The 25,707-nt window shown below is 35.2% G+C and overlaps 2 protein-coding genes across 2 annotated transcripts in view; both read right to left on the bottom strand.

Moving 5' to 3' along the window:
• LOC107565205 (protein spire homolog 1-like) overlaps positions 1-14,657 on the bottom strand; it is a 47,144-nt gene extending 32,487 nt beyond the window's left edge. Inside the window, exons 1-2 of the mRNA XM_016250429.1 lie at positions 14,209-14,657; positions 9,320-9,351 (exon numbers count right to left, since the gene is read on the bottom strand). Coding sequence (XP_016105915.1) covers positions 9,320-9,351; positions 14,209-14,521 — 345 coding nt within the window. The 5' untranslated portion in view covers positions 14,522-14,657. The remainder of the gene's footprint in view (positions 1-9,319; positions 9,352-14,208) is intronic.
• Positions 14,658-17,932: 3,275 nt separating this feature from the next.
• On the bottom strand, positions 17,933-24,588 carry LOC107565194 (V-type proton ATPase subunit C 1-B-like). Its single transcript, XM_016250415.1, has 13 exons — positions 24,450-24,588; positions 23,923-24,082; positions 23,749-23,816; positions 23,420-23,505; positions 23,078-23,172; positions 22,898-22,989; positions 22,699-22,797; positions 22,203-22,271; positions 21,357-21,449; positions 20,743-20,836; positions 20,445-20,542; positions 20,226-20,349; positions 17,933-18,556 (listed from the first exon to the last, which is right to left on the bottom strand). Exons 2-13 carry the CDS (start codon positions 24,049-24,051, stop codon positions 18,461-18,463), a joined length of 1,143 nt encoding a protein of 380 aa, XP_016105901.1. The 5' UTR covers positions 24,052-24,082; positions 24,450-24,588; the 3' UTR covers positions 17,933-18,460.
• Between the last annotated feature and the right edge of the window lie 1,119 nt (positions 24,589-25,707).

Raw genomic sequence — 25,707 nt, forward strand, 5'->3', positions numbered from 1 at the left:
TGAGATACCATTAGCTAGTTTTATGAAGTGCCTCTGCCCAATAATTATAAATAGTTTAATTTAAAAAATAATTTGAAAGGTAGTAATAATAAACGGTGACTTTTGCATATACATACAAATAATTGTATATGTATTTTTTACACATTTCAAGAAAAACTCAATGATGATGATGATAATAATAATAATAATATTATAAATAAAACTATAAAAATATAATAATATTAATATATATAATATTATTATTTTATTTTATTTAAATTATTTTATTGTTAATTATAATAATTAGTATTAATATTAACAAAGTGTTCAATTTGCATATTATATAATAATGATAATAATGATTATAATAATAATAATAATATCATAATTTACTATAATAAAAATATATATATATACATGTTTTGTTAGCAAATAACAATAATAATTATTTTATTTTAATTTATATATATATATATATATATATATATAATATTTATTTTACAAAACAAATCATAAAAATAATATTAATATATAATATAATTGTATTTTATTTATCTTATTTTATTATGAATTACAATTATAATTAATATTAACAATTTTTGGTTCAATTTGGATATAATAATAATAATAATAATAATAATAATAATAATAATATTTAACCATTAAATTAAATAAATTAACAATTAAAATGTAATAATAATACAATGATAATAATAATAAAAATAATAATAGCTATAATTTACTATCATAAAATAATATATACATAATTTTATGTTGCCAATAATAATAATAATAATTATTATTATTATTATTATTATTATTATTATTATACACACAAATAATAGATTACAAAAAATAAAAAATTAATAAAAAGATCACAATAATCATCAGTATTTCTTGTTATTATGTTTTTTCCTTCCGATATTTTATTATTTGTATAGAAATAATAACACAATTAGTGAACCTATTGGAATAAAGCAGTGATTCTGCCTCATTGATTACAGAACTGATAGTCTATGAAGAGCTAGGGCTGTTTACACCATTAGCCAAACCAACTAATAACAGCCTAATTCAGACTTATTCAGAGTTATTTACATCCACACAGACTTTTCAGTCTCATTTCAGAGAAAATCTAGATACCTACTAGCAAACAACATCTTGATACTAACAAGAGCTGTCTGTCTGTCAGACACACAGTTGGTATGGCTCTGCTTCCTCTATTGAGTTAGCATGCCAGTGCCTTTACACAGATGTGGGCAGCAGTCAGCTGTCCACTGAAGCATCTGCATGTGGTTCAGCACACACACACACACACACACACACACACACACACAAGCACATGATGCATGAACAAATGTGCACACAACCACATACATAAGAGGCATGTAACCACTTAACAACGTGCCACAAACAAACTGCCTTCATATCAGGATATTCCCAAGACTTTTTTCTGAACATTAAACATTATTAAGAGGACATCAGCTGTGCCAAATCGTCCACAGCAGACCTGAAGCATAATCAATAGCACAGCCTGTACTGAGTGCAATCACAAGGTTTCCGGGTTATTTATTAATAGACGACTGACCCTGTTAAGATGGACCATCTGAAACACAGTGCGGATGAGACAAGATGAGACAGGCTCTTCCTCACTGTTCGTACTAACCACTTATGTCTGTCTATTCACTAGGGGGTTATTGCACTAATCATCAGAGTGCAAACTGGGAAGAAATTAACATCAAAACACAAGATGAATTTCTTATGAAGACCAAAACCATTCATTAGTTGCAACCTCAGACTCATGCTATTGATCAAGGCATTAAGCAGCAGGCATACTTGATATCCTTGATGTTTCTGATTGCTTTGCATTATTTTTGTCAAAAATATAGATCTATTGATACATATCAATTTTGAATAGTAAAAAAAAAAAAAAGTACTAATACTACTTTAATACTCAATTTCCGCAGTATCAATACAAGTGCAGTTTATGATCTGGTGTTTTCAGAGTGGCTCAGTGAATGTAGTAAAACTATCTCTGCATGTGCTATGAATTTAACATAACAAGCAACAGGTGCATTTTATTTTCTGCATAATTTCCAACATTTTGTGGACAGGTTATTACAGCATTTCACTAGATTTGCAATAAGCATTTGTAAACCTTTTATCAGAAACATCTGCCAGAATTAAGACAGTTTAACTTTGGTAAGTGAATAAATTCAAGTATTGTAATTTTATTTCCGTAAACTAAAATATTAATAATATACTTATGTAATATTAATCTACTTTATAGTGCAGTTGTATTACAGTAGTAATATATTTCTTAGAATTATTATTATTATTAGTGGTCGACCGATATATCGCCAAGGCCGGAAGACAGAAGTCTGTCTAATAATCATATAGAACGGTTAAACAAAGGAATTAAAATGCATACAAAAAAGTATTATAACGATTGCTTTTATATTGTTAGTAATAGAAAGGCAAACATAATACTTTCTCGTTTGCCATCAGCATTCAGCAAATATGCATTTACATCATTTAAACAAATCTTTGAATGATTAATGAACATCTAATTTCAAAAGCCTTGCAAACTTAGTCGAATCCAGCTGTGAGATCTTGTGAAGTGTGCATTTGTATCCTGCACGATCGCGTGTACTCTGCATGATGGTCGGTCCGTGCGAAGTGAAAACGGACAGGAGGAGAGTTCAGCTTCACTGATACGCGTGTGATAACTTGATAACTTTTTTAAATTGATAACTTTACCAAATTTTAGTGAAAATCATTCAAATCGCTGGCAACTTTTTTTTTTAAATGCTGGCGGGGAAAGAGTTAAAAACAGTACATTTAGTAATTTACCATTTTTACATTTAAAATAATAATTTTTGCATATACACATTTGCAAATAAATTTATTTTGCATTTATGTATTTCTCACAGTTGAAAAAAAAAGTTTACATATGTTTTATACATTTGTATAAGACATATGTAAACAAATGTAATAATAATAATAATAAATATTATCGAATTATAATATATACATTTATTATTATTATTATTATTATTATTATTATTATTATATAATCCCACTCAGAGCTATTAGTCCAGAGGAATCTCGGCGTTTCAGTTCATAAGAAAGTACTTTGACGATTAGATATTGGCCCTTAATGTTGTGACAATTTTTCCCTGTTGTAGCGAATTAAATATAATTATTTTTAAAATATTGTAACAAGTTAAACATTTCTGTATCATGACAAACCCTACTTACAGGGATAGTTAAACCAAAAAAAATTAATAATCTGTCGTCATTTACTCACCCTAAGTATAAAAAAAACTGAAAAAAGAATGAATGAATGAAATTAAATGAAATACTATGGAAAGTCAATGGCTACCAGTAACTGTTTGGCTACCACAGTTCTTCAAAATATCTTCTTTTGTGTTCAACAGAAGAAAGAAATTCATACAGGTTTGGAACAAAATAAGGGTGAGTAAATGATGAGAAAAAATTGCTAATTTTTCATTGAACTATCCGTTCAACATGGCAGATGTTCTCTTTTCCTTCCTTGACCTAAAAAAATGGACCACTCAGTCTGCGAGAGAGAACATTCATAAAATTCCCAAAAGACTTTCCAAACCACTCAAAAGTGTTTCCATAGCAACATTCCATTAATAGTTATTCATTCACCAGGTGGGTTTCCAGCACCACCAAGAACAAACTACATAAACACTGGTAAACCTCTGTTCATTTGATCTCACTCAAGATGATCTAAGCAAACATTCCCATCTGAACAGTTAAATCTGAGCAGCCTGTGTGGGTTTGACTCTCTCTATAAGATGAGACAGAGATCAGTGATGGTGGAGGGAAAGAGGTCACTCATGTGGAACTGAGCTGACAGGAGGAAACCAAAACATCCCGCCACTTCTTACACACATATAACATTGCAGCTTTATGACAAAGAATACCAACACGCCTGGTTTGACCTCCCACCTCAACTAGTTAAACTGATTTTGGAGTGATATTTCATCCAACTCAATATGTCTAAATTCACATTATGGTGCAGTTGTTTTCCTTTCTCCCGAGCTCTATCCGTCTCTCACGCTACACGAAACTGAAGACACAGGCTACTGTTCTCGGAGCACTTCTCACATGACATCATTGCTCCAAGGCAAAGTTTCTTCACTATTTTCCCAGCATCATATGGAGATGAGCCACTGGAGAGGACCAGAACAATGCCATTCTTCTCTATTTTACACAACTGCATCATGTTGAGTTTTTGAGGATAAAATCAGAGCCGGATTTCTGTCTATGCATGCGGAGCACATGCTTCAAGACCACAGACGCCCAGAGGTCCCAACCACACCTTGATAAACTTACAGTACATAGTTGCTTCACTATCACATGAATCTAGTTGGTTGTGCCCCAGGGTCCTGTGGTCTTTTGTTCCAGCCCTGGATAAACTATATTGAGCAGGGTGAGAAATTAACACTTACCGCCAACCACATGTGGGAACTTTGTAATGTAATGTTGATTTCTACCAGAATGGACATTCCTATTCATTAGACCTTGTTTTGACCATATACTGAGATATCATTTCACTGCAAATTATATGTAGCCTACATATAAATACATACACATGCATGTAAATATTTAAGAAATATATCTAATATACATACAATTATAACTTTTATTTTGGATGCGATTTAATCGTGATTATTTGATTTGACAGGCCTAATTAAAACAGAAAACAGCTATTTTAAATTGCAATAATATTGCACAATATTGCTGCTTTGAATTTATGATCAAATAAATGTAGCCTTCTTTCAAAAACTTTAAAACCTTACTGACCCCAAACTTTTTCAATAGCGTTATGTAGCTGCTATCGCTCTCAGCAAGACAGAGAGAAAGACAGCAATGAAGAAAAAGCAAGTAAAGACGTCAGGTCCAGAACCCCGGTGAGCTCAAAGCACAGACGATCTGTGTGAGGAGGCCGGAGACGATGTTTCATCAGAAACCTAAAACCATTAGTCTCACTCTGCTGTTGTTCACGGCCCTTGAAGTCCTCTGGGAAAGGATGTGTTAACTTTATGAGGTTGACTCATGGCCAAACCAGCATAAATCTCATCAACTTCTCTCAGACAAAGCCATTCAGCAGTTTAGTTAACCACTCGGTGACAAAAGCCAGAGAAGCAACAGGTTAGAGATGCACAAACCTAATGGTGAATTGCCAAACCATTCCAGATGTGTTTCTTACTGATATTTAACAGTGTTTGTTTGTTTAATTTTAGTAATTTGCATGTTACACAATCTCAGAGGCTCTGCAAGACAGGAGCCATTAATAACTCAAGGTGCATATGCATGGTTGGTTTATGACTGATTATTAGCCAAACATTGATAAATCAGTTTGGTTTGATTTAAAACATTTATTTCACACTGGATGGAATCCTAATATTTAAAAAGGACATCAGGGCGAAGTTCAAGGAATGTGAAGAATAAAACTGATTCTAGACTGACTTCACACATCTTACATCACACACTCAAGTGATCTTCCTCAGCTGACTACAAAGCATGGCTTTATGCAGATACAATTTCATCAAGTAACACACTGAATTAAACATGAAAAGTAGAATAACTGAAATAGTATTTTCTTGTAAAACTTACTCCAATAATCTTTGTGTACAACATTGAAATAAATACATGTAAAAAAACATGTGCATTGTGTACTTCAGTACTGACTTAAATTATTCCCTCAAATAATCACGATTATATCAAATAATAATAGATCAGGCTGTTATGTAATAATCATGACAGACCTAGATATATGGGTCAAGATTATGTCTGGCTAGAGATCAGAGTCTTCATGTCTTATTCTTCAACTGTAAACCAGCTGAAATTCAGAGAATCTTCCAGAAGGCACGAGACAACATAAGAGAACAACATGTAATCTGAGGTTTATTACGTGACTAAAAAGTAATGGTTGTGCGTAAATTGGCACCAAATGCGAATAGGAAAATTAAGGTTGTGCGTCAAGGCTGTGTGTGACTAGGCCAAAGTACTCACACATTCTACCTCATCCTAACACACTCACACCGTCAGCTGAGGAAGGAAAGTTATGCAGCGAGCTGAAAGAAACAGGCTTTGTGCAGTGATAAAGAAAACCTCCGGGGATTAAACCACGAGGGCTTCAAGCTCACAGCTAACAAGTTCTCCAACCCCGCACAACAACAAAAAAAAGAGAAAGCGAAAGCAAGACGAGGGGTATTTCAGAGATGGATTGTTAAAAAACATCAGTCACTAAAGGGGAAGCTGTATTGGGAATTTACAAGAGTCTCGACAGGTGTTTTACAGACCTTCAGCATTCCTACTCATCATCCAAAGCTGGTCTAACAGCAGCCTCTCCCTCGAGACCAGAACCACAGACAGGTAGTACGACCTGTAGCTTAAAGAAACTCTCATTAAGAGGTCTGATAATCCCACTTCAGCCACTGAACTGGTTCTTGGGCCTAATCCTCTTTGACTGTGCACCTTGGGGGAGGAAACACGGTGACCCTCACGATTTTTCAATAAACTACCAAGATGCCTATGGGTCAAAATATGTATCTTTCAACTTTCAGAGCTTGTAGGTCATAAAATCTTTAATGACCAGTTGGCGGATGCACAATGGTGAATATGGAAGCACTTGGAAACCCACAACTTTCTCAGTCTGATTTTGATGGAGTGGTTTGTTTTTAGCTGAAGGTCCCTGGTGAGAAGCCAAGGCATCTAAACGTGATCACTATTCTCCTATTTATAACGTATTTGAGTCCTGCCAATAATACGGAGTTAATGGGGAAAAACTGGGTCAGCTCGCCTTATTCTGTCCGGGTGAACTGCCAAAGGCCAGAGTGGGCCGGGTGAAGCCCAACAGAGAGCACTTCCCCAATCAACAGCATTTTGGAGAAGGATCGATATGATTCTGCATTGACAACTAATGCTTAACTGTTAACTATTAACAAATAGTCACTAAAACAAATTCCTCGTATGTGTAAACATACCTGGCAATAAAGCGCATTCTGATTCTGATTCTGAATAATGTAGATTATTAGGTGGAACATTATGATGCCTATCTGAAACCAGATTCCTTAGGAGGCACTTTCATGCAAAAACACTACAGTTAAGTCTCTGACTCACTGGGCAGTCGGTTTGGGACACATCCAGAGGGGGCTGTGGACGTAGCCTGTCTGTGGCGAGCAACAGTTTGCTAACACTTCATTCAGTGTAGAGCCAGCGCTCAAATGAGGGCGAGGTCTTAAACACACATACTAAAACATCACATGATCGCTGAGCGAGAGGTGCAGTCATGCAGAACAGAGCACACACACACACACACAACCCGTCTCATTACTGCCCTCAGACAGTGTAGACTTTATGATGAGGAGGACGCCTTAGCCCAAAGCTCTGATCTCACTAAGTGTACACATGAAACATTATGTACAAACAAAGATTCTGTCATCCGTTACTTACCCTCATGTTGTTCCAAACCTGCTAAACTTTATTTTTCAGTGGAGCACGAAAGGAGATATTTTGAGATTGTGGTGGTTGCTCTTTTCCATGCTATTGTCCCTTCGCAGGGAGCTTGATTGGCAGGTGATCTGACCAATCCCATTGCTGAATCTGCCATTTGGTCCGACAAACAAATCAGACAAGAGAGTAGATTACTTATTGGTGAATTTAAACTTGAAAAATGGTGTACTGACATCTTTCTGCTGGTTAAAATAAAACACCTTCTGATGTTCATTCATGTTTATTTCGTGCTGTATAGTAAATATGAAAAGATGATGGGTTCACGTGCCACTTGAACTGAGGCGCTACAGCAATGTCACGACACATTAAAGAACCACAAAACGGTATTTACCGTTTGAATTTCTTTAAAAAATTTAAAAATTTGAAAGCTAAGACTTCTGTTTCATCCCAGAAGTAACCTGCTCAGTCTTGTCTGTTGGCAAGCTGTCAGTTTTCTCTTTGCTCCACAATGTATTTTTCACCGCGTGAGAACATGATGTGTGGCGTGGCTTGTTGAACATAGCAACAACCCATCATTGCTACTCTACTCTATTAAGATTATCAGTATTTAGGTCTGGTTCTCACACAACACTATCATTTGATTTCAGTAGACATGAAATATGGATCATTTTATGATACTTTTATCTCACTTTTGAGTCTTTTTTAAGCTTGAAAACTCTCATAGCTCTTCCCTCATGGCAATTGCATGTAAAAGAGCAACCAGCACATTATTCAAAATGTCTCCTTTTGTGTTCCACGTACGAAAGCAAGTCACACAATTTTGAACAACATGAGGGTGAGTAAAACGGAATTTATGGCCGATTTGAATTGCTCACATTACATACATCAGCAAGGAACAGACACTATTTAACTTAAAGAACATTAAATAATCGAAAGTTGTCACATGGTTCATGAATGTTTACAAAATGGCATATCTTTGCCATGTATCAACTCAATAGGAGAAGAGATAGTGTTTGAGTGCAGAATAGGCAGGGCCCTGCTGTTCTCCTCTTTGAATATCCTCCCATTCACGGTCACGAGTCTAGCATCTAGAGCTCTGTTGATAATCTCGTTCAGAGAAGGCTCCGAATGCATGCATGCACAGCCGCATGTGTTCTTTTTGTTTGCCAGTCTGTGTGTGTGTTGCTGTGTGGGCGCATGCTTGCATGTGCGCATCCCTCCTGTGGACCCATCTGTTACCGCTGAGGGCATTTTAAAATCTATCACATTTAGCCAAAAGATCTTCAGTATTTTTAGCATAACACACAGTACGTATATGTACAGGACTCTCTTGTTTACTAAATCAAAAGGCAGTAAATATGTCTTGTTCTGTTTGGGTCGGACAGCAGATCTCTTGGTGCTGAAAAGCTTGGGAAAACTATTTCCGAATGGATTACAGCAAAGCTCTGGCTACTTCCCAAAGTGGCAGAGAGCTTTAGAGACCAAAACACTCAATCTTTGAGGCAGACTGAGATCCACATGGTTGTCACACCGACAAAGAACAAACAGCTAATGAATACCATCAAGACAATGAGGTTGCCATCGACGCAGACACTCCTGAAAACCACTCACACCTAAATCTCATTGGCAAGTATCCACACCATGGACACAGACAGCAGCACAGAGTCAGCAAAAATAAACCTGCATCTAGAAACCTTCAGAAACCAAATATACCGAGATGAAAACTAGCTTTTTCCTCAGGATGGCTTGTCAAGATGATGCCCAAAACCAAATATAGCAACGGAATGACTCATTTCTCTCAAAAGTCAAAAACCAGTCTGGCACCTCGACAAAAGCGAACATGACTCACCTCTATTGATGTACTGGGCGGGATGTGTTTATCTGTAATGGGGAGAAGGAAAAAGAAAGATAATCCAATCAGATATACATTATCATACTCAGTGTTTTAAATTCACATACCACAAATCATTCATTTTTCACATATGTTACCATTTTCTCTTTATCAACAAGCTTGACCATCTACATCTAGAGATTGTTTTTTTTCAATTCTGGGTAGCTGTTAATGTGTCAAGGATTGTTAGGCGGTTGCCAGGGTGTTTTGCTAAGTAGGGTTGGGTACCGATGTAGGGTTGGGTACCCATGTAACCGGTATGTACTAGAACCGAATCAGAACGCACACTTCGGTGCCTCATTTCGGTGCCACTTAAATGCTTGAGCGATCGATTGAAATATCTGTTCTCTGGTTCTCCGAAACTTACATAAGGATCACCAGCACCGCACGTGAAAAATTATTTCCCGACTGAGAAAATTCACAAACGCAAGTCGAAAAGCTCTAATAATACAAATCCAACACATCTTTATAATAACGCGAGTGCCCATGTTGTTTTCACATTCCGACTTAAAAGCACAACTCGGGAAATGAGAGCATCCGAGGAGCGCGTGCGAATGCAGCAATTACACTTGCTCTGATGGCAGCAGGTAGATACAGTTAGCTAGCTAGATAGGAGATAAATATTAGCTAGACATAAGATAAACATTCTTAAATTAAAATGCCTAAAGCTAAACTTCCCTTGTAATGACTTGCAATGAGAATCGTTTTTTATAAGGCTTCTTGTCACAGAATGAGGCAGAATATGTTCTATACTGTAAAAAGCATATGGTAAAATGGCTATGTCGATTAGCAATGGATTATAAATATACTTAATTATGATGAAAATACCAAAGATGTTTTGAATAACACCGATAAACTATACATTGTCGGAATCTAGTGTTAATTGTCTTTGTTTTCTCATTTAAAACATTTATATCTTCTGTTTACTCAGTTACAGCTATAGCTATAGCAATGCCTTTGTCCATATTAGGGATTTCCTGAGTCCTATTCCTTCTGTGATGCACATGGGGCGTTTCTGCCCGAGGGCGCCCTCGGGCGTCCAGTATGAATGAAACAGACATTAAATGTGTTTATAGCACTCAATAATGGCCAATCCATCCTATTTTGGGTAATTTTTTTTTTTTTAAGTATCGTTTCAGGCACCGGTACCGTTTTAAAAGTATCGATTTGGCAACGGTATCGTAAAAACCCAAACAATACCCAACCCTATTGCTAAGGTCTTCTGGGTGGTTGTTAGTGTGCTGCTAATGCAATTGTTGGATTGAAGTTGCTCTGTACTTGCAATAGTACTACGCAATAGTACTTTTTCTGCAGCCTTAGTTACAGAAGTATTATTTATGCAGCCTATTTTTCCTATGTATTTATTTCTATTGTATGAGGTCAATCAAAACATTACACACTTTTATTTGAAGCAAAAACTTATTTAAAAAGTATTTAAAATGTACAAGGTACAAGACTGTGTTTAATTGCTTTAATGCAGAAAAGAACAACAAGAAGTGATATAATCGAATTACAAACGCTGGAGAAATATAAAACTATTGATGTTGTTTATGTGTTTGGAAATAATATATTTTACGTTTTTTTTGCCTAATATGCATATATACATAAATATTTAAGTAGTTTGAGAGTGTAGGGAGATTGACTGTTAAGTCATTCACAGCTCTTTAAGGGAGCAGGTGAGTGCTAAAGAGTTCTTTTGGCGTGATTTGTTTGTTTTGATTCTATGATTGGTGCAGATTTCTTTGCAAAATCATGGGTAATATAGTTTTTCACCAATTATGCGGTTAAACATGATTATAAAAAAAAATAGTTGACAAAATGCATGCTGATGGCATCAGCATGTACCATTGATTACCAACCTCAAAGATCACAGTAAGTCTGTCTTTAATGGTTTATAAGTAATTACTAAAAATATATATATTTGCTCATGGAGAAAGTAAATAACATTTTTACTTCGAAACCTGACTGTCGCATTCTATTTTGTGGCTAGAACTGGTGGTTTCTAGAACCAGTTCATAGGATGTTCTGAATGGTTTTTTTGGTCCAAAGAAAAAAAAGAGACGGTATTACTTGGTCCATCTTTCAATGCAAGTCTAAAGGGTTTTTTGTTTGTTTTTGATTGGAACCAAAAATCAAAAAGGTAAATATCACACCTCAACATGCCACATGATTTGAGGTAACATTCATTTTCGAAGCACAAATGACGTGGGACGAGATAGGTGCTTAATTTTAATGCATATGATTATGCAATAATAAAAGAGATGCTGACCTTAGCAAGCACTGTTAATTAACAGCATCTTTCTAGAGAAGTGTGCAGTATGGGTTGCAGCCATGAATAAATTTCATAGAAGGGAAATTGACCATGACAAACCCCCTCCCCCATTTCTATATTACACAGAGGGACCCAGGGGTTCACCTCAGACAACCTTCACATGAAATATTTAACTCAAATCTATAAGAGGCAGACAGAGATGCAATTTGTGCCCATTGAGCCTGAAATACACAACACACTGGGGTTAGAATCGTAATGTCTGTCTTTTAGCCCTTCCTTCAGTGGCACTGGAAGTATAACGTTACAGCGTTAAAAGAAAGAGCCTCCTCTGGGATTGGCAGAGACCCAGAGTTCATTTCTGCCCCTAATGAATGAACCCAGTGTCATTGCAACGGTCACTTTCAACAACTGAATCTCACATATAACTGAAAATGTGCAAAGACGTCTGAAACTGAATCCTCATAGAGTCTAACCTGCACCATCCGGACATGAAAGAGGTGTTTTTGAAGAGGTTCTTTTGTCTTTTAGTGCAAAACAGATGCCAATTACATTGTTGTATGAAAACAGACAAATACTGTAATATTATCTTCCTATAAAAATGAAAGGAGATCACTGGAAATAATTCATCCTACAATGTGACCTTCTTACCATGGACAGCCATTCACAAGGGTGTTGACTCAATAGGAAAGTTACTAACCAAAATTGGGACAAAAAGGAAAAGGTGCAAACCCATGCTGCTAAAAATTACTCTGCATTTATTTATTTTCAATAAATATTCATATTTTTGAGCTTAGTCAGACAATTAACTTAAAATAGAGCCACCAAGTGGATTACTAAATATGTTAATGTTCGTATATTAATATTTGTTCATGGAAAATACTAGCAACAACATCTGTGACAAATATGCAATATATTCTGATGCTTTTCATGCAATCATAGCACCTTGTATGACAGAAAGTGAAAGCGTTATCAATCTCAGATTAACCTATATCTTAGGCTTCTCGTGATCTTCAGAGATTACACTTTCATATTTAATTTTTCTAGTTGGAATACATGCTATTTCCAGGGTTGCAGCAACTATGAATCAAAAGAAAACATAAACATCACTGAAGCATTGCCTGGAGCTTGGAAGCAGATGTTGGTCCTTATTTACACATCAAATCTCTAATAGACTCTCAAACTGTTTTGTTCGTTTTGAGGGACAGATCTATTCACCAGGGATAGACCATGACAGAAACTGGCAGGTTCACAACCCACAGTCTGATATCATTGGTCAGTCAGTGTAATTTGAACGTATCCAGCAAACTTCCCCAGGAGAGCAGAATTCAGCAGATCATGTTACATAAGCATTGATAGGGACCATCTGATCTAATTACTTGCTTTACATTTGGCATTACACATCTATACTTAATAAAGAAACAGGAGACATATCATTTCACTTCAAAAAAAATATTTTCTATTAAGAGGGACTATCAAACGGCATAGGTATACTATGACTGTCTTGATCTAAATTACTTCAAGCTGAAAAAACCAATGGAAGTGTGCTTTGGAAATTAAATCTCAGATGAAGATACTAGCTATATAAAACAGCAAAAAGAGCTCAAATAACTGACTATCATGTCTGAATCCTTGTTAGGGAGATAGAAGGATTGAGACACTCATCCCAATAATTATACTTATAACCAGCAGTCAGATTGACTCCCAAAGGAGAAACAGAGATGGAAGCCAAATCCAAAAGCCTGAGGCTAAGGAACCCAAATGAGATAATGGTTGCTAATTTAATTATACTAGTTCTGTCTGAGACATCCCACTCTCTAAATTATTTTTTTGAAATGATGACGATTTTGAAAAAGAAAATCTAGTTATTATCTATATTCAAAGCCTTGCTATTCATTCTCATATTGATATAAAATAAATCATTTGAACCAGTAATCTGATGGTATATTTTAATTTAAAATGGTTTAATATTATTCACTTGGAACATCCAATGCACTAAATATGATTGGGAGTATAACATCAGAGCTGTATTTACCATGGTAAATGTTCTACACTTATCATACCTGAACAATACATAAACATGCCTAAATGTTGAATCAAGATGAGAAGTATATATGCATGATATCACACGAGTACTAGGCCAAAGAGCAGGCCCCTTATGTTGCCCTCATGACTGAAGGTGCTTATGGATGAATCCATCACATGGCCCTATTGTTTACAGTGGCACGATGGTAGCCACGATATAACCGGTATTATGGAGAGTGGTTGGCATTGCATTGAATATTGGTTAAAACCATGAGGTGCTAATAAAATCAAAAGCATATGATATATACATACAATTATATATTTAAATTATCGAATAAAACACCTAAAATAATCGGTGAAAAGCTAGATTTGAGCTGCAGGTACATATCTAAATCTGTCTAGAATTCGAAATGGCCTCCATTAATCATAATTTCGCTTATATTTACGCGTCAGCTGTAAATAACGCGTCTCAATGCCATTGCTGTTTAGCTGGCTTCATGCTGCGCCATTTACTGCGTTTACTTGGACTTCTCTCTGTAAACACTCAGTTTACCTGGACTGCTCTGTTGATATAATTTCACAGTCCCGTCCTTCCGGATCCTCACATCTCCAGGACCCGCAATCCGTCCAGGTGGACTCCCACCTGTCTCTTTCCGTCTCTGTTTTTGAGTTAACCACCTGCAACACTGATAACACACGGCCCAGGCTTGCTCCTCATTGATCGGCTGACTGTACAGAGTTAAAATCTCTTCCAAACACAATTCATCTTCCCCGTCCGTACAATCCATACTGATGTCTTCAGGTTTCGCTCCGTCCCCGGGATCCTGGAGAGCCGACGGTGAGATTAGCATTCCTTCGTCAGTCATTCTTCTTCTCCAGGCTTCCCGAGAGCAGGAGAGACTGTGTTAGGGTGATAAAGAGGCAGGAAAGGTATGTTTACGTTAGGTCTGTCATCTAGAAGCAGCGCGCGCGTGTCGTCCTCCGCTGTCTGTGACGCTACTTCTGAGCTCGCGCTGCTGCTGCTGCTGTTCGACTCTGAGAGGCGCTCGGATGACTTTTCCGCATGGTCTCAGAGTCAGTCAGATCCTCGGCCAGGTGTTTCCCAAAACAAACTGTTAAGAAGACTTTTACCACATTTTATAATAATGTAAGAACTTTAGAATTAGCCAAACCGCGTAGCCAGAAATGGTTTGTCTACAGTGTCTAATTTAAAAAAATAAAAATAACAAGCTAACACATCTGAAAGTTAATGTTAGTAGGCTACATATGTTAAATCTTGACCTAATTCTGATTGAAAACGTTTAATTTAAATCTAACTGTGAAATTTAAATGTTAACCCGTTAAATGTCCAATTATTTGGTATGCAAATACACTTGGCGCCAGTCAAATGATTGAGGAATAACAGTAAGGCTATGCACCAGTGGCCTGTGCTAAATTCAAATAGATTAACATTTAGTTTTAGATTGCCCAATTAAAGCTGATTCATTAATAATTAGACTGCTGTACCCTTTTCTCTATAAAAAGGTGACAACGCAAAATTGTAAACTAAATTGTGGATTTAATGTAGACACAGGGACTCTGTTGGCTTAACCAAATGAACGACAGCTATAGTAATTGAAATGGTAAAAGCAAAAAAATAAAAAATGTACGGGATCTTTGAGGTAATAAAGTTAAATATCATGTCTGGTTTAGAATTTGATTTGCTTGGTAACGGATATAGTATAAAACTAAATTGGTAACTATAAATTAATATATAGCGGTGGTTGGTTGTAACACTTCACAGCTCTTTTCAAGAGCAACAAATAGCATATTGCAAAAATCAGTAGAGACTTAAATATGCTCCATTTATTTTATTTATATCTGTTTCTGGTCATTGAGAAAGAATAGCATTACATTTCATGCAGCAGATGCTCTGCACATACAAATTAGCAGCCTCTGTCCCTGCATGAGTGTGAAGGTGACTACACAATGTGTCAGATATGTTTTCGGAGTAAACTGTGTTAATGCATTTCTATATTTGGTATTTTATTTGCTGTTATGAATCATAAAAACATTTCCTACATGTTTACCATTTTGAATTTCAATTGTTGTGAAGTGATGATGATAAGGGATGGCATAATTATTGTGTTGGACAGTAGAATTTAAATCAAATTCACACACAAAAACAATGTTGCATCATACATGTTGCTATAGGTAACAGCATTGCTCTTTGTACTTGACATTAATTAACATAGTTTTGGGATAAGTTAAACATTTCTATAAAAGAAATTGTCTATTTTGTGATGCAGCATTAAGATCTGGTAAAACTATGTACAGGTAATGTCTCAATTGCTTGTGCAATTGAAATGTAAGATAAACTGCTCTATCTAGTGGTTCCAGTGATTTTACAGCACTTAGCTGTCCATATTAAATAAAGCAGGGTAAAAAAAAATTTTGTCACACTAAATAAAATACATTTTAACTTAAATTAAAATGTAATAATTAATAATTTCAGATACATGCCAAAAAATACCTTGCAATTTGCAGTAAACTGCAGTATTTACAAGAATGGAATTACCAAAAGACATAAATAAAAGAACGAAGGTCATAATATTAACCAACCAATCAATTAATTGTTGTTGTGCTTTTACAAGTGTTTAGGCATGACAAAAATATTCAGTAGCCTTGTCTTTTATAATATGTAATTAGCATTCAAATTGCACAGTGAAAATCTGAGAGCTATTATTAACTGCGAGCAATAACTCTTTTGTGCAACATTATGAACGTGAATTTATTTTATGAACCTGAATGTGTTAACATTATGAATGTGCTTTGCTCAGTAACTCCTGTGAGGATATCAGGGTTGATTAAAATCTATATTTGCCATGCTAATAATCAGATGCATCTTTTTAACCAAGTTTTGCAACAAACTAAAGCAAAGCATATTTCTATAGGCTAAGTGTGCATTAAAAAGATATCATCTCTTGTGAAGCTCTATTTCACTTTACAGCTTATGGTTTCTTATATAGCCCATAATCGACATCGCTGAACTCTTCTGGGTTTCAGAGTATATCCTCTGCATCAGACAAAGATGGGGTTGTTTTGTCCTCATGGCTCCCCTGGGTTAGATGCAGCATTAGATGAAACCCCTTCAGAATGAGTAGTTTCCTCCTCATGCGTTGTCTGCTTTGAGTCACTTATCTGCTGTAAAACACAAACAAGCTGTCACCATGCATCGAACGAAATATTTTTGATCGTCATTACTGTGTCGGCAATGTCAATAGATTTATGTCAGTAGGCTATATTTTGTAGACTATAGATATAAAATATTTTAGTACTTTCTGTCTGATGTTACACCACTTGACATTTAGGCTACACCCGGGAGTGATGATGAGAGTTTGTATTCTACAATTTAATGCAAGATGTTTCATAATTTTAAATCAATGTCAGTGTGGTGTAACCAAGCTATTTTTGATCATCATTACTGTGTCGGCAATGTCAATAGGCTATATTTTGTAGATATAAAATATTTTAGAACTTTCTGTCTGATGTTACACCACTTGACATTTTATAATGAAAAAAGATTAATTAAAAAGAGTCATTAAATCAAAGTTATTAGAGTCATTAAATTAAATCTATGAAACCAACATGAAAACATGAAATTCTAAAATATTATTAAAATATTTCTGGACATCCTTATTAGCCCTCGACTTACTGTTTTATAAAAGTGTCCTGGTATTACTGTACACTGGTGCTGCCATGGTACTTGTTTTAAGGAAACAGAGAGTGATATTTGAGTCATTTATATATGACAGTCATTTCCTTCCAATAATTCTGCTAAATCAGTGCATATGTGACCCTGGACCACAAAAGCAGTCATAAGTAGCATGGGTATATTTGTAGCAATAACCAACAATTCATTGTATGGATCAAAATGATCGATTTTTCTTTTTTGCCAAAAATCATTAGGCTATTAAGATCACATTCCATGAAGATATTTTGTAAATTTCCTACTGTAAACATATCAAAACTTAATTTTTGATTAGTAATATGCATTGCTAATGACTTAATTTGGACCATTTTAAAGGCAATTTTCTCATTATTTAGATTTTCAGATTCCAGATTTTCAAACTTGTATCTCAACCAAATATTGTCATATCCTTTCAAATTTAGGATTATTATTTATTCAGCTTTCAGATAATGTATCTTTTTGTTTTGTGGTTCAGGGTCACATATATGGTCATTTGAATATAGTTCCTCACTCCTGACAACAAAACAGAATAAAGAAAATTATGTGCTGTAATTTTATTGACTTTGATTGGTCTTTACATTCAGTATGTGATCATGTATTTCACCTTTTCCAGCAAAAACATGAATACATTTAATCTCACAAGCACAAACACAGACAAACACACACATAGTGGTTCCTTAACAACACAATTAAACATAATCACTGCATTACCCGCACATGGCACAGAGTAAGCACCAACAGAAAATTAAAATCAACAGAATGCACAGCCATTACAGGCTCAGCGAAAGACGAGTGTTCAGTGTTGGACCACACATGCCCCCGAAGGACAAATTTTAAAACCCCTGAAAATCCTTCATTTGTAAACAAATTAAACCAATAATAACACATATGGTGAGATTCTGAGACCTCTTATTTGAAATAGTGATCTGCAGGAATGATAAAGGAATGAGGCAGTGAGAGGAAGGTACTAACAGAGAGGTAAAAAAAAGAAGTAAAGATAAACAGTAAGTGTTTAATACATTATTGGGTTCAGTCTCTGTGATGCAGGATGGAATGGTGAATTGGAATTTGAATTCTATTTGAAGTCAAGGAGGTTGCAGTCAATCTTGTAGTAAGCATATGGATAGTACTCTTGCTGGCTGAGATTCAGACCTGGGATGTCCATAGATGCCTATAACAATAAAAATGAACAAATCAGCTGTGATATCTCTATATCTTCAATTAGGCCATTTTCTTATGCTCACCAAAGCTGCATTTATTTTAATAAAAAATAGCAAATTCAGTAATATTGTGAAATATTTCACATAACTATTTTGTATTTGAATATATTTTAAAATGTACTTAATTTCTGTGATGGCATTGCTGTGGTGAATATTCAGCTGCCATTACTCAGGTTTTTATTGTCACATGATCCTTCAGAAATCATTCTAATATACTGATTTGGTGCTTAAAAGGATAGTTCAGCAAAACATTTTAATTTTCAACTTTAAGTTGTTCCAAACCTGTATGAGTTTCTTTATTCTGTTAAACACCAAAGAAAATATTTTGAAAAATGTGGGTAACCGAACATTTGCTGGTACCCATTGACTTCCATTGTATTTTTTTCATACTTTGGAAGTCAATGGCTGCCAGAAACTGTTTGGTAACGCAAAATATCTTCTTTTGTGTTTAACAGAAGAAAGAAACTCATAAAGGTTTGGAACAACTTGAGGGTAAAAATGATGCCAGAATTTTCAGTTATGGGTTAACTATCCCTTTTTTCAACTATTATTGATGCTAAATTATTAATAATGGTTCCTATTATTATCAATGTTGTTTCATATTTTTGTGGAAACTGATACATTTTTCGGAATTTGTTGATGACTAGACAGTTCAAACGAACAACATTTAATTGAAATATAAATCTTTTGTCACATTATAAATGTCTTTACTGTCACTTTTGATCAATTTAATGCATCCTTTCTGAATAAAAGTAGTAATTTTTTATCTTATTTACCCCAAACATTTGAATGGTAGTGTATAAACTGTTTTAAACACTGATAATAATATATAAGAAATATTTCTTGAGCAGAAAATCAGCATATTAGTATGATTTCTGAAGGATCATGTGACACTGAAGACTGGCATAATTGCTAATAAGAATTCAGCTTTGCCATAATAGTAATAAACTGCATATTAATATATTTTAAATGTAATGTATTCTTGTGATGGCAAAGCTGAATAGAAATCAGTTATTTTAAAGGGGAGTTATTTTGAGTGTTACAAGCTGTTTGTGCATATATAAGATCCGTAAACGCCTCGTTTAAACACGCCCTCACATATCTACTTCACTGTGTGGGAAGATTTGCATAACACCACCCAAATGTTTACGCAAAGAAAGGAGGTGTAACTTTTATTCTTTCTGTAGTATTGTTACCGCTGCTGCCATGTCATGCAGACGCTGTGTGTTTCCAAATATGGTAAGGGGCGTAACATTTCCGTCACACGCTTGAGGTATTCGGCCAATCACAACACACTGGATAGCTGGCCAATCAGAGCACACCTCGCTTTTCAGACCGATGAGCTTTGTAAAAATCGAGACGTTACGTTTCAGAAAGCCGGGGCAGAGAGGAGCAACAATAATGTACAATTTTTTAACCTTAAACTGCATAAACACATTGCATTACACCAAACACACAAAATAATGTTATTTTTAGCAACTAGCTGACCCCTTTAAATTGACACCATACTTCACATTATTACCACTATTTACTTTTCTGTATTTTTGATTAAATAAATGCAGCATTGGTGAACATAACAGACCTCTTTCAAAAATATAAAGAATCTTAATAATAGCTCACATCAATAACAGTAGCATTGCTGTCCAAGTGTTTGTAAAGGTCCTGCAGAACTTCCCTCAGTTTCTTTACATTCTTCTTGATTGGCTGAAGCAGCATGGCCTGGAAATTGACTGGCAGCCCATACCTGTTCAATACAAATATGCAGGTCTTACATCAGACAATCTACATCTACATCTGAAATAGATTCATACGCTGTAAACTGATTTGCACATACTGTACCTCAAGACTGACTCTGTAAAAACCCGGAGTGCCTTGATGTGTATCCATGCGATGAAAGCCTCACTGAAGTTTACTTTAAGCCAACGCACCAAAGGACCCTGAGGTGCAGAAGCAGATTGACCGTTGTTATCATTACTTATCTTTTCTCTTTCTAATTACTTAAATGAAGACTAATCAAGGCCCAGGGCCTCTCAAGCTGGCTGTGAGGTTGATGAGTTTTGAGGTTACTCATCAACATCATTGTGGAGGATTTTCTCATGTTCAATAGAGAATACAATTTAGACAGCTGCATGCATACAAATTGCTTTTTCTTGTCAGTGGAGAGGCGAGTCATCTCCTCTTTGTCTGCTTTCATCTCCTCTTCATTGTACTGAAAATCACGCACCATGAACCTGAAAAAAATCAGTAACACAGGGTCAGCTTTCCTCTGATTCAGCTGAAAGACATGATGGCATCAGTGAACATCAAAAACAGACAGACACTCAAACACATTGTGATACATTATAACAGTCTTACAACAGTATGTCATTCATAATCTGAGAATATATCTACACTGATTCGTGAAATATGGGACAAAACTGTCTACAGAACTAAAAAACTAAAAGTTAACTTAAAAAGGATTTTTAATAAGAGAATTTACAATGATTTCTAAAGGATCATGTGACACATAAGACTGAAGTAATGATGCTGAAAATTCAACTTTGCCATCAAAGGAAAAATTACATTAAATGTAGCTTTAGTGAACATAAGATACTTCTTTCAAAAACATAACAAATTTTTGAACAGCAGTATATTTGCAAATCTGACATTCAAATACACTTAAGGACTTGAGACTACAGGACGGTTGCAAACAGATTTTCAGCTCCATTTGACAAAATAACAACTATAGACTGTAAAGCTTCAAGGACTTACTTGTTTTCTCTTGCTTTGTGTTTGAAGTCATCAATAGCCTTCCTGAAGAGTGTAACACTAAACAACCCACTGTCTTGGTCTTCAAATAAAAGCCTAACAGAAGAGCAGATGAAAAATCGGAGTTGAGGTCAGTCACTATCACCATCACAGAGCAGCATTTTCCCTCATTCTACTGGATACAGCTCTGAATTAATTAAAAGCGTGAATTACATTACAACATGAGGTCTATAAAGCCACATGCTGCCACTTATCAACACAAAGTAATTAATAAGGTAAAAAAGATGATTTATAAAAAGCATAACTTAGGTAGGTATTTCTCAATTTCAAACTTCGATCTCATTAAGTGTACAAAAGTGTTTTTTTCCACTTGCAGTTTCTGCCATAGACCTTTTATTCATTTTTCTTAAAGCACCGAACTGACAGTTCTGGTCAGGTTCACGGTTCACGGTTTCATGTTTTGTTTAATGAGATCTATTCAAAGTCTTGGAAATGTTCTTTGCACTGAATGAAATTTGTTCTCTGTGTTGTTGAATCTCCTTGAAATGTTCCTTGCTCTTCCTTATGATTTCTGATTACTTCTGATTAATTGAGCACATAAAGTTGTGCACAGTGTTTTGGACAGCATAGTTTGTGTGCAGAAGCATATTGCACTGTAGTAATGCCTGCATTACTGTGTGTAACAGCAATAACAGAAGGGCAAGGTTTCCATAGATACAGTCTGACAAATTGACATGTCCACCAAAAGCAAAGCGTAATGATGTCAAGATTTAAATACAGGCAACACAAAGTTCAGAATTCTATACTTTAGGTGAATTAATTTTAAGATCGTCATTAAATTTTACTCACTTTGTGGATCTTGGAACCACCATTTCAGAAAGAGTTTCATATGTCTTCTGCCAGTCAGGATAACTAGTCCTTTTTAGGCCATAAAAAGGGCAAAAATTAGTTTTGCAGAGGTAACAACATATATAATAAAACAAAATATGTTCATTCTAAGTTATAGGGATAGTTCACCCAAAAATGAAAACTGTGTCATCATTTACTCACACCTTCTGCAAAATGCAAATGAAGATATTCTTAATATTGTTGGTAAGAAAAAAATAGTTCTTCCACAGTATAGACAAAAACTTTTATGGAACAATTCAATGAGAAGTCAATGGGAACAGAAACTGTTTTCTGACCGATATAATTATCTTCTTTTGCATTCCACAGAATAAAGAAAGTCACACAGGTTTGGAAGAACATGAGGGTGAGAAAATATTGGCATAATTTGAATCCAACGAAGAAACATTTTAAAAGCGCAAAATACAAAGAAAAGCACAAAAACTCCAGCTTGACTTACTTTGGAACAACTACAAGCAGAGTAGTAAGGTATTCAGAGTCTAGAACAAAATCATTTTTCTTGACTATATCAGCCAAACTCCTAGTCAAAAGACTCCCTCTAGTGGACAAGACATGTTGTTATTTAAGATCACTTAAAATGATTAAAGCAACACAGAATTTCACAAATAAATTAAGAATATGAAACTCCTCCCACTTACACACTCTTTCTCTCCAGACTCTGAAGGTTCCCTTTTAGGCTATTATAAGCTGAAGCTCTGGCTTTGAGATCATTGTCAATCTGACTCACTTGCTAAGAACAGAGAACAAAACAGGAAATTTAAAGAAAAAGAAATCTCCTTATATTATAAACAATGACAAAATATTTGAACATGCCTCACCTTGGACATGATCTCTGAGATGTTCTTAAGGGACTGTTTGATTGGATACTTGGCCATATCCCACTGGAACCGTGTAACATATGTGACCAGATCAACTGTATGGAAAGAGTTATTCATTATAAATATTTATAATCATATAAAGGTAATATACTAGGACATTCAAATATGACAGACTAGACTATGAAAGATTACATGTATTCTTATTTGACAAAATGTTATATAAATGTCAAATTGACATTAGTACCTGTTAAATGTTTATGTGATTGTGATATTAATTAAGAGTAGTATTGTTTACCATCAATATTGTGGTTAGTATGTACTGAGGATTTGAAGTTCACTTGCCTCCATTGGCCAAAAGATTCTCCTGAACTTTATCTCGACTGTCCTCTAAGACATCAGCCATGTACTGGGCCACTTTTCTCACTACGCTGGAAAATAACGGCAATAAATGAATAAAATCAAAAAATAACAGCAGCACAGGCTAAATATACATTTAAATATATCTAGAGAACTTTAACCTGACAGAAGCTTAAAAAACCCATTAAGGGAATTATAGGAACCACGATGCTGTGTGTAATTGATAATGACCAAAATATAATAATATCAAAAAATTGAATGTATACATTTTTTAACTGAACACTTTGATAAAAAGTCAAACGTAGACATGAAACCTCTCTACGAAAGAGTCCAATTTGGCAAGCTCATCTGACAGCCCTACAAGGACATCCAGAGTCCCCACCTGTTGAGAAACACCACCAAACCTCATTAGACAAACGGAAAAAGTCAAATATGTGTTGTAAATAAACCAGTGCTTTAACTGAATTCGAAAATGAGGAGTCATTTACTTTCAGTTCAGGTATGTTGAACTTGTGGTTAGTGGACAGGTTGGTCTGGCTTGTGGCCATGTTCATCTTGTCCCATGTCTGCTGGCAGGTCTTCTCTCCAGGAGCAGAGATCAGCCAGAACTCTGCCATGATGGCTGCTCAAATGATCACGGGGAAGGTCCTTAAACAGAAAGATAGCATATGAGACACTTCAACAACAAAACAAAAAAACCCTGTCAAATAGAATACAGTCCTCTCAAGGTTGATCATATGAGCAAATTCACACTTCTCCATTTCATTCCATAAAAATGACCAGTCACGAGTCATCAGCAGATTAAAGCTGCCCCCCTCAGCAGATAATAGGTGTCTTGCCTTTAATCGTGTGTTTAAAGACTGAACACAGAATTTATAATCGTAAAGTGCACACTGATATAGTGTACGTTTAACGTTACGTGATGCGATGGATTAAATGCGCTGTTCTGCTGTCTGTAAATATTGTATGAGCAACGTTTACGCCTAAATTGAAATCATTCTTTGGCGATACTTACCGGTGATAGAAGTCACTTCAGTAAACTACAAAATAATCTGTTAAAACTGAAAATAGTTTTTAAGAAAACATTATTGAAAACACAGATAATTGCGTCGCCGTGCTGAAAACCCTTCTTCCAGTCAGCTGATCGGGACTTGTGTTTCGTTCAGTTCACAATGCGTTCAGAATGCGCAATGTGGCTGTTTTTAACCTTTATTAAACCCCTTCAAATAACAAACAGGTATATACCAAACTACATATAATAAAAACATAAAAGCTAATTATAAATTCATTATAATGAATCCATACATTTTCAGATTAAGACATTAAAGGCATTTTAGCTGCTTTAAGTATTAAACTGGTGTTTAAAGAAAATGTCAAATAAATGAATTGTTTAAATGCCAAACTTGGAGCAGCTTTAAGAAATCTACATTTATCTAAATAAAACTCGCATATAATCAGACAACCTTTGTTTTGCATAAAAACGCTAAACGTGTGACACTCAAAAAGTATTACATTCTTTGGTAACTAACCCTTCATACATTCTGTCCCAAAAGTAGTTGAAAAAATAACAGTTGTAGAAAAGATGTTACTGAGATTCACTATCTTAACTGCTGAATTCACTAAATTAAACCGGTTACTAGTCGTTACAATGTGTAAATACGATATAGCATATACAATATAATGTTACTGTGTGGTCTCCAGCAGCACAGTAATCTGCCAGTAATGCCATCATGACAATGATAATGAACTGATTCACATTTATGCTACTACTTAACTGATACCAGATGATATGCAAAATTCAAGTCAATTAAAAATGTATAATTTACGGTAAATAACATGATTTGCAGACAAAGTGTCAGGGATCTCAAATATAAATGGAGCAACATGTTTTGCCATCAATTCACTGAATCAAAACAAGACCTTCAGTGTAGCCATGTGCATTTTAACAAGATATTTGTCTGAAAATTAAGCTTTTTAGTCTGTTTAGGGAATTATCTGAAATTCCTTGGCAAACAAACTAGAACCTGAAAGCATAAAATATGACCTTTCACCTAGTAAACGGCTATGAAAACACTTGCATCTTACAGTGTTGTGCATGTTTATGTACCGTTGTGTAAGGGTTTGTTATGACAGCTTTGAACCTCAGCATTGTTGATTTCTTCATTATGAATCAGAAGGAATACAACTGAAGTTTGATGATGATCAAACGTTTAACAAAAATGTACAGAACTCCATTTTGTAATGGTTTCACTGGTTCTGCTGGTATGGTTGTA

This window comes from Sinocyclocheilus grahami, unplaced genomic scaffold (genome assembly GCF_001515645.1).
Source record: "Sinocyclocheilus grahami isolate Dianchi unplaced genomic scaffold, SAMN03320097.WGS_v1.1 scaffold987.1, whole genome shotgun sequence".
Taxonomy (NCBI): domain Eukaryota; kingdom Metazoa; phylum Chordata; class Actinopteri; order Cypriniformes; family Cyprinidae; genus Sinocyclocheilus; species Sinocyclocheilus grahami.

Bases quoted from the DNA above. Each gene is read 5' to 3' on its own strand.
- LOC107565194 (XM_016250415.1), bottom strand. From the start codon at position 24,051: ATGGCAGAGTTCTGGCTGATCTCTGCTCCTGGAGAGAAGACCTGCCAG. The intron at 23,506-23,748 runs GTTTCATGTCTA...GTTATTTTCCAG, and splicing joins TTGGACTCTTTCGTAGAGAG to CGTAGTGAGAAAAGTGGCCC. The intron at 20,350-20,444 runs GTACAGTATGTG...TGTATTGAACAG, and splicing joins TTTACAGAGTCAGTCTTGAG to GTATGGGCTGCCAGTCAATT.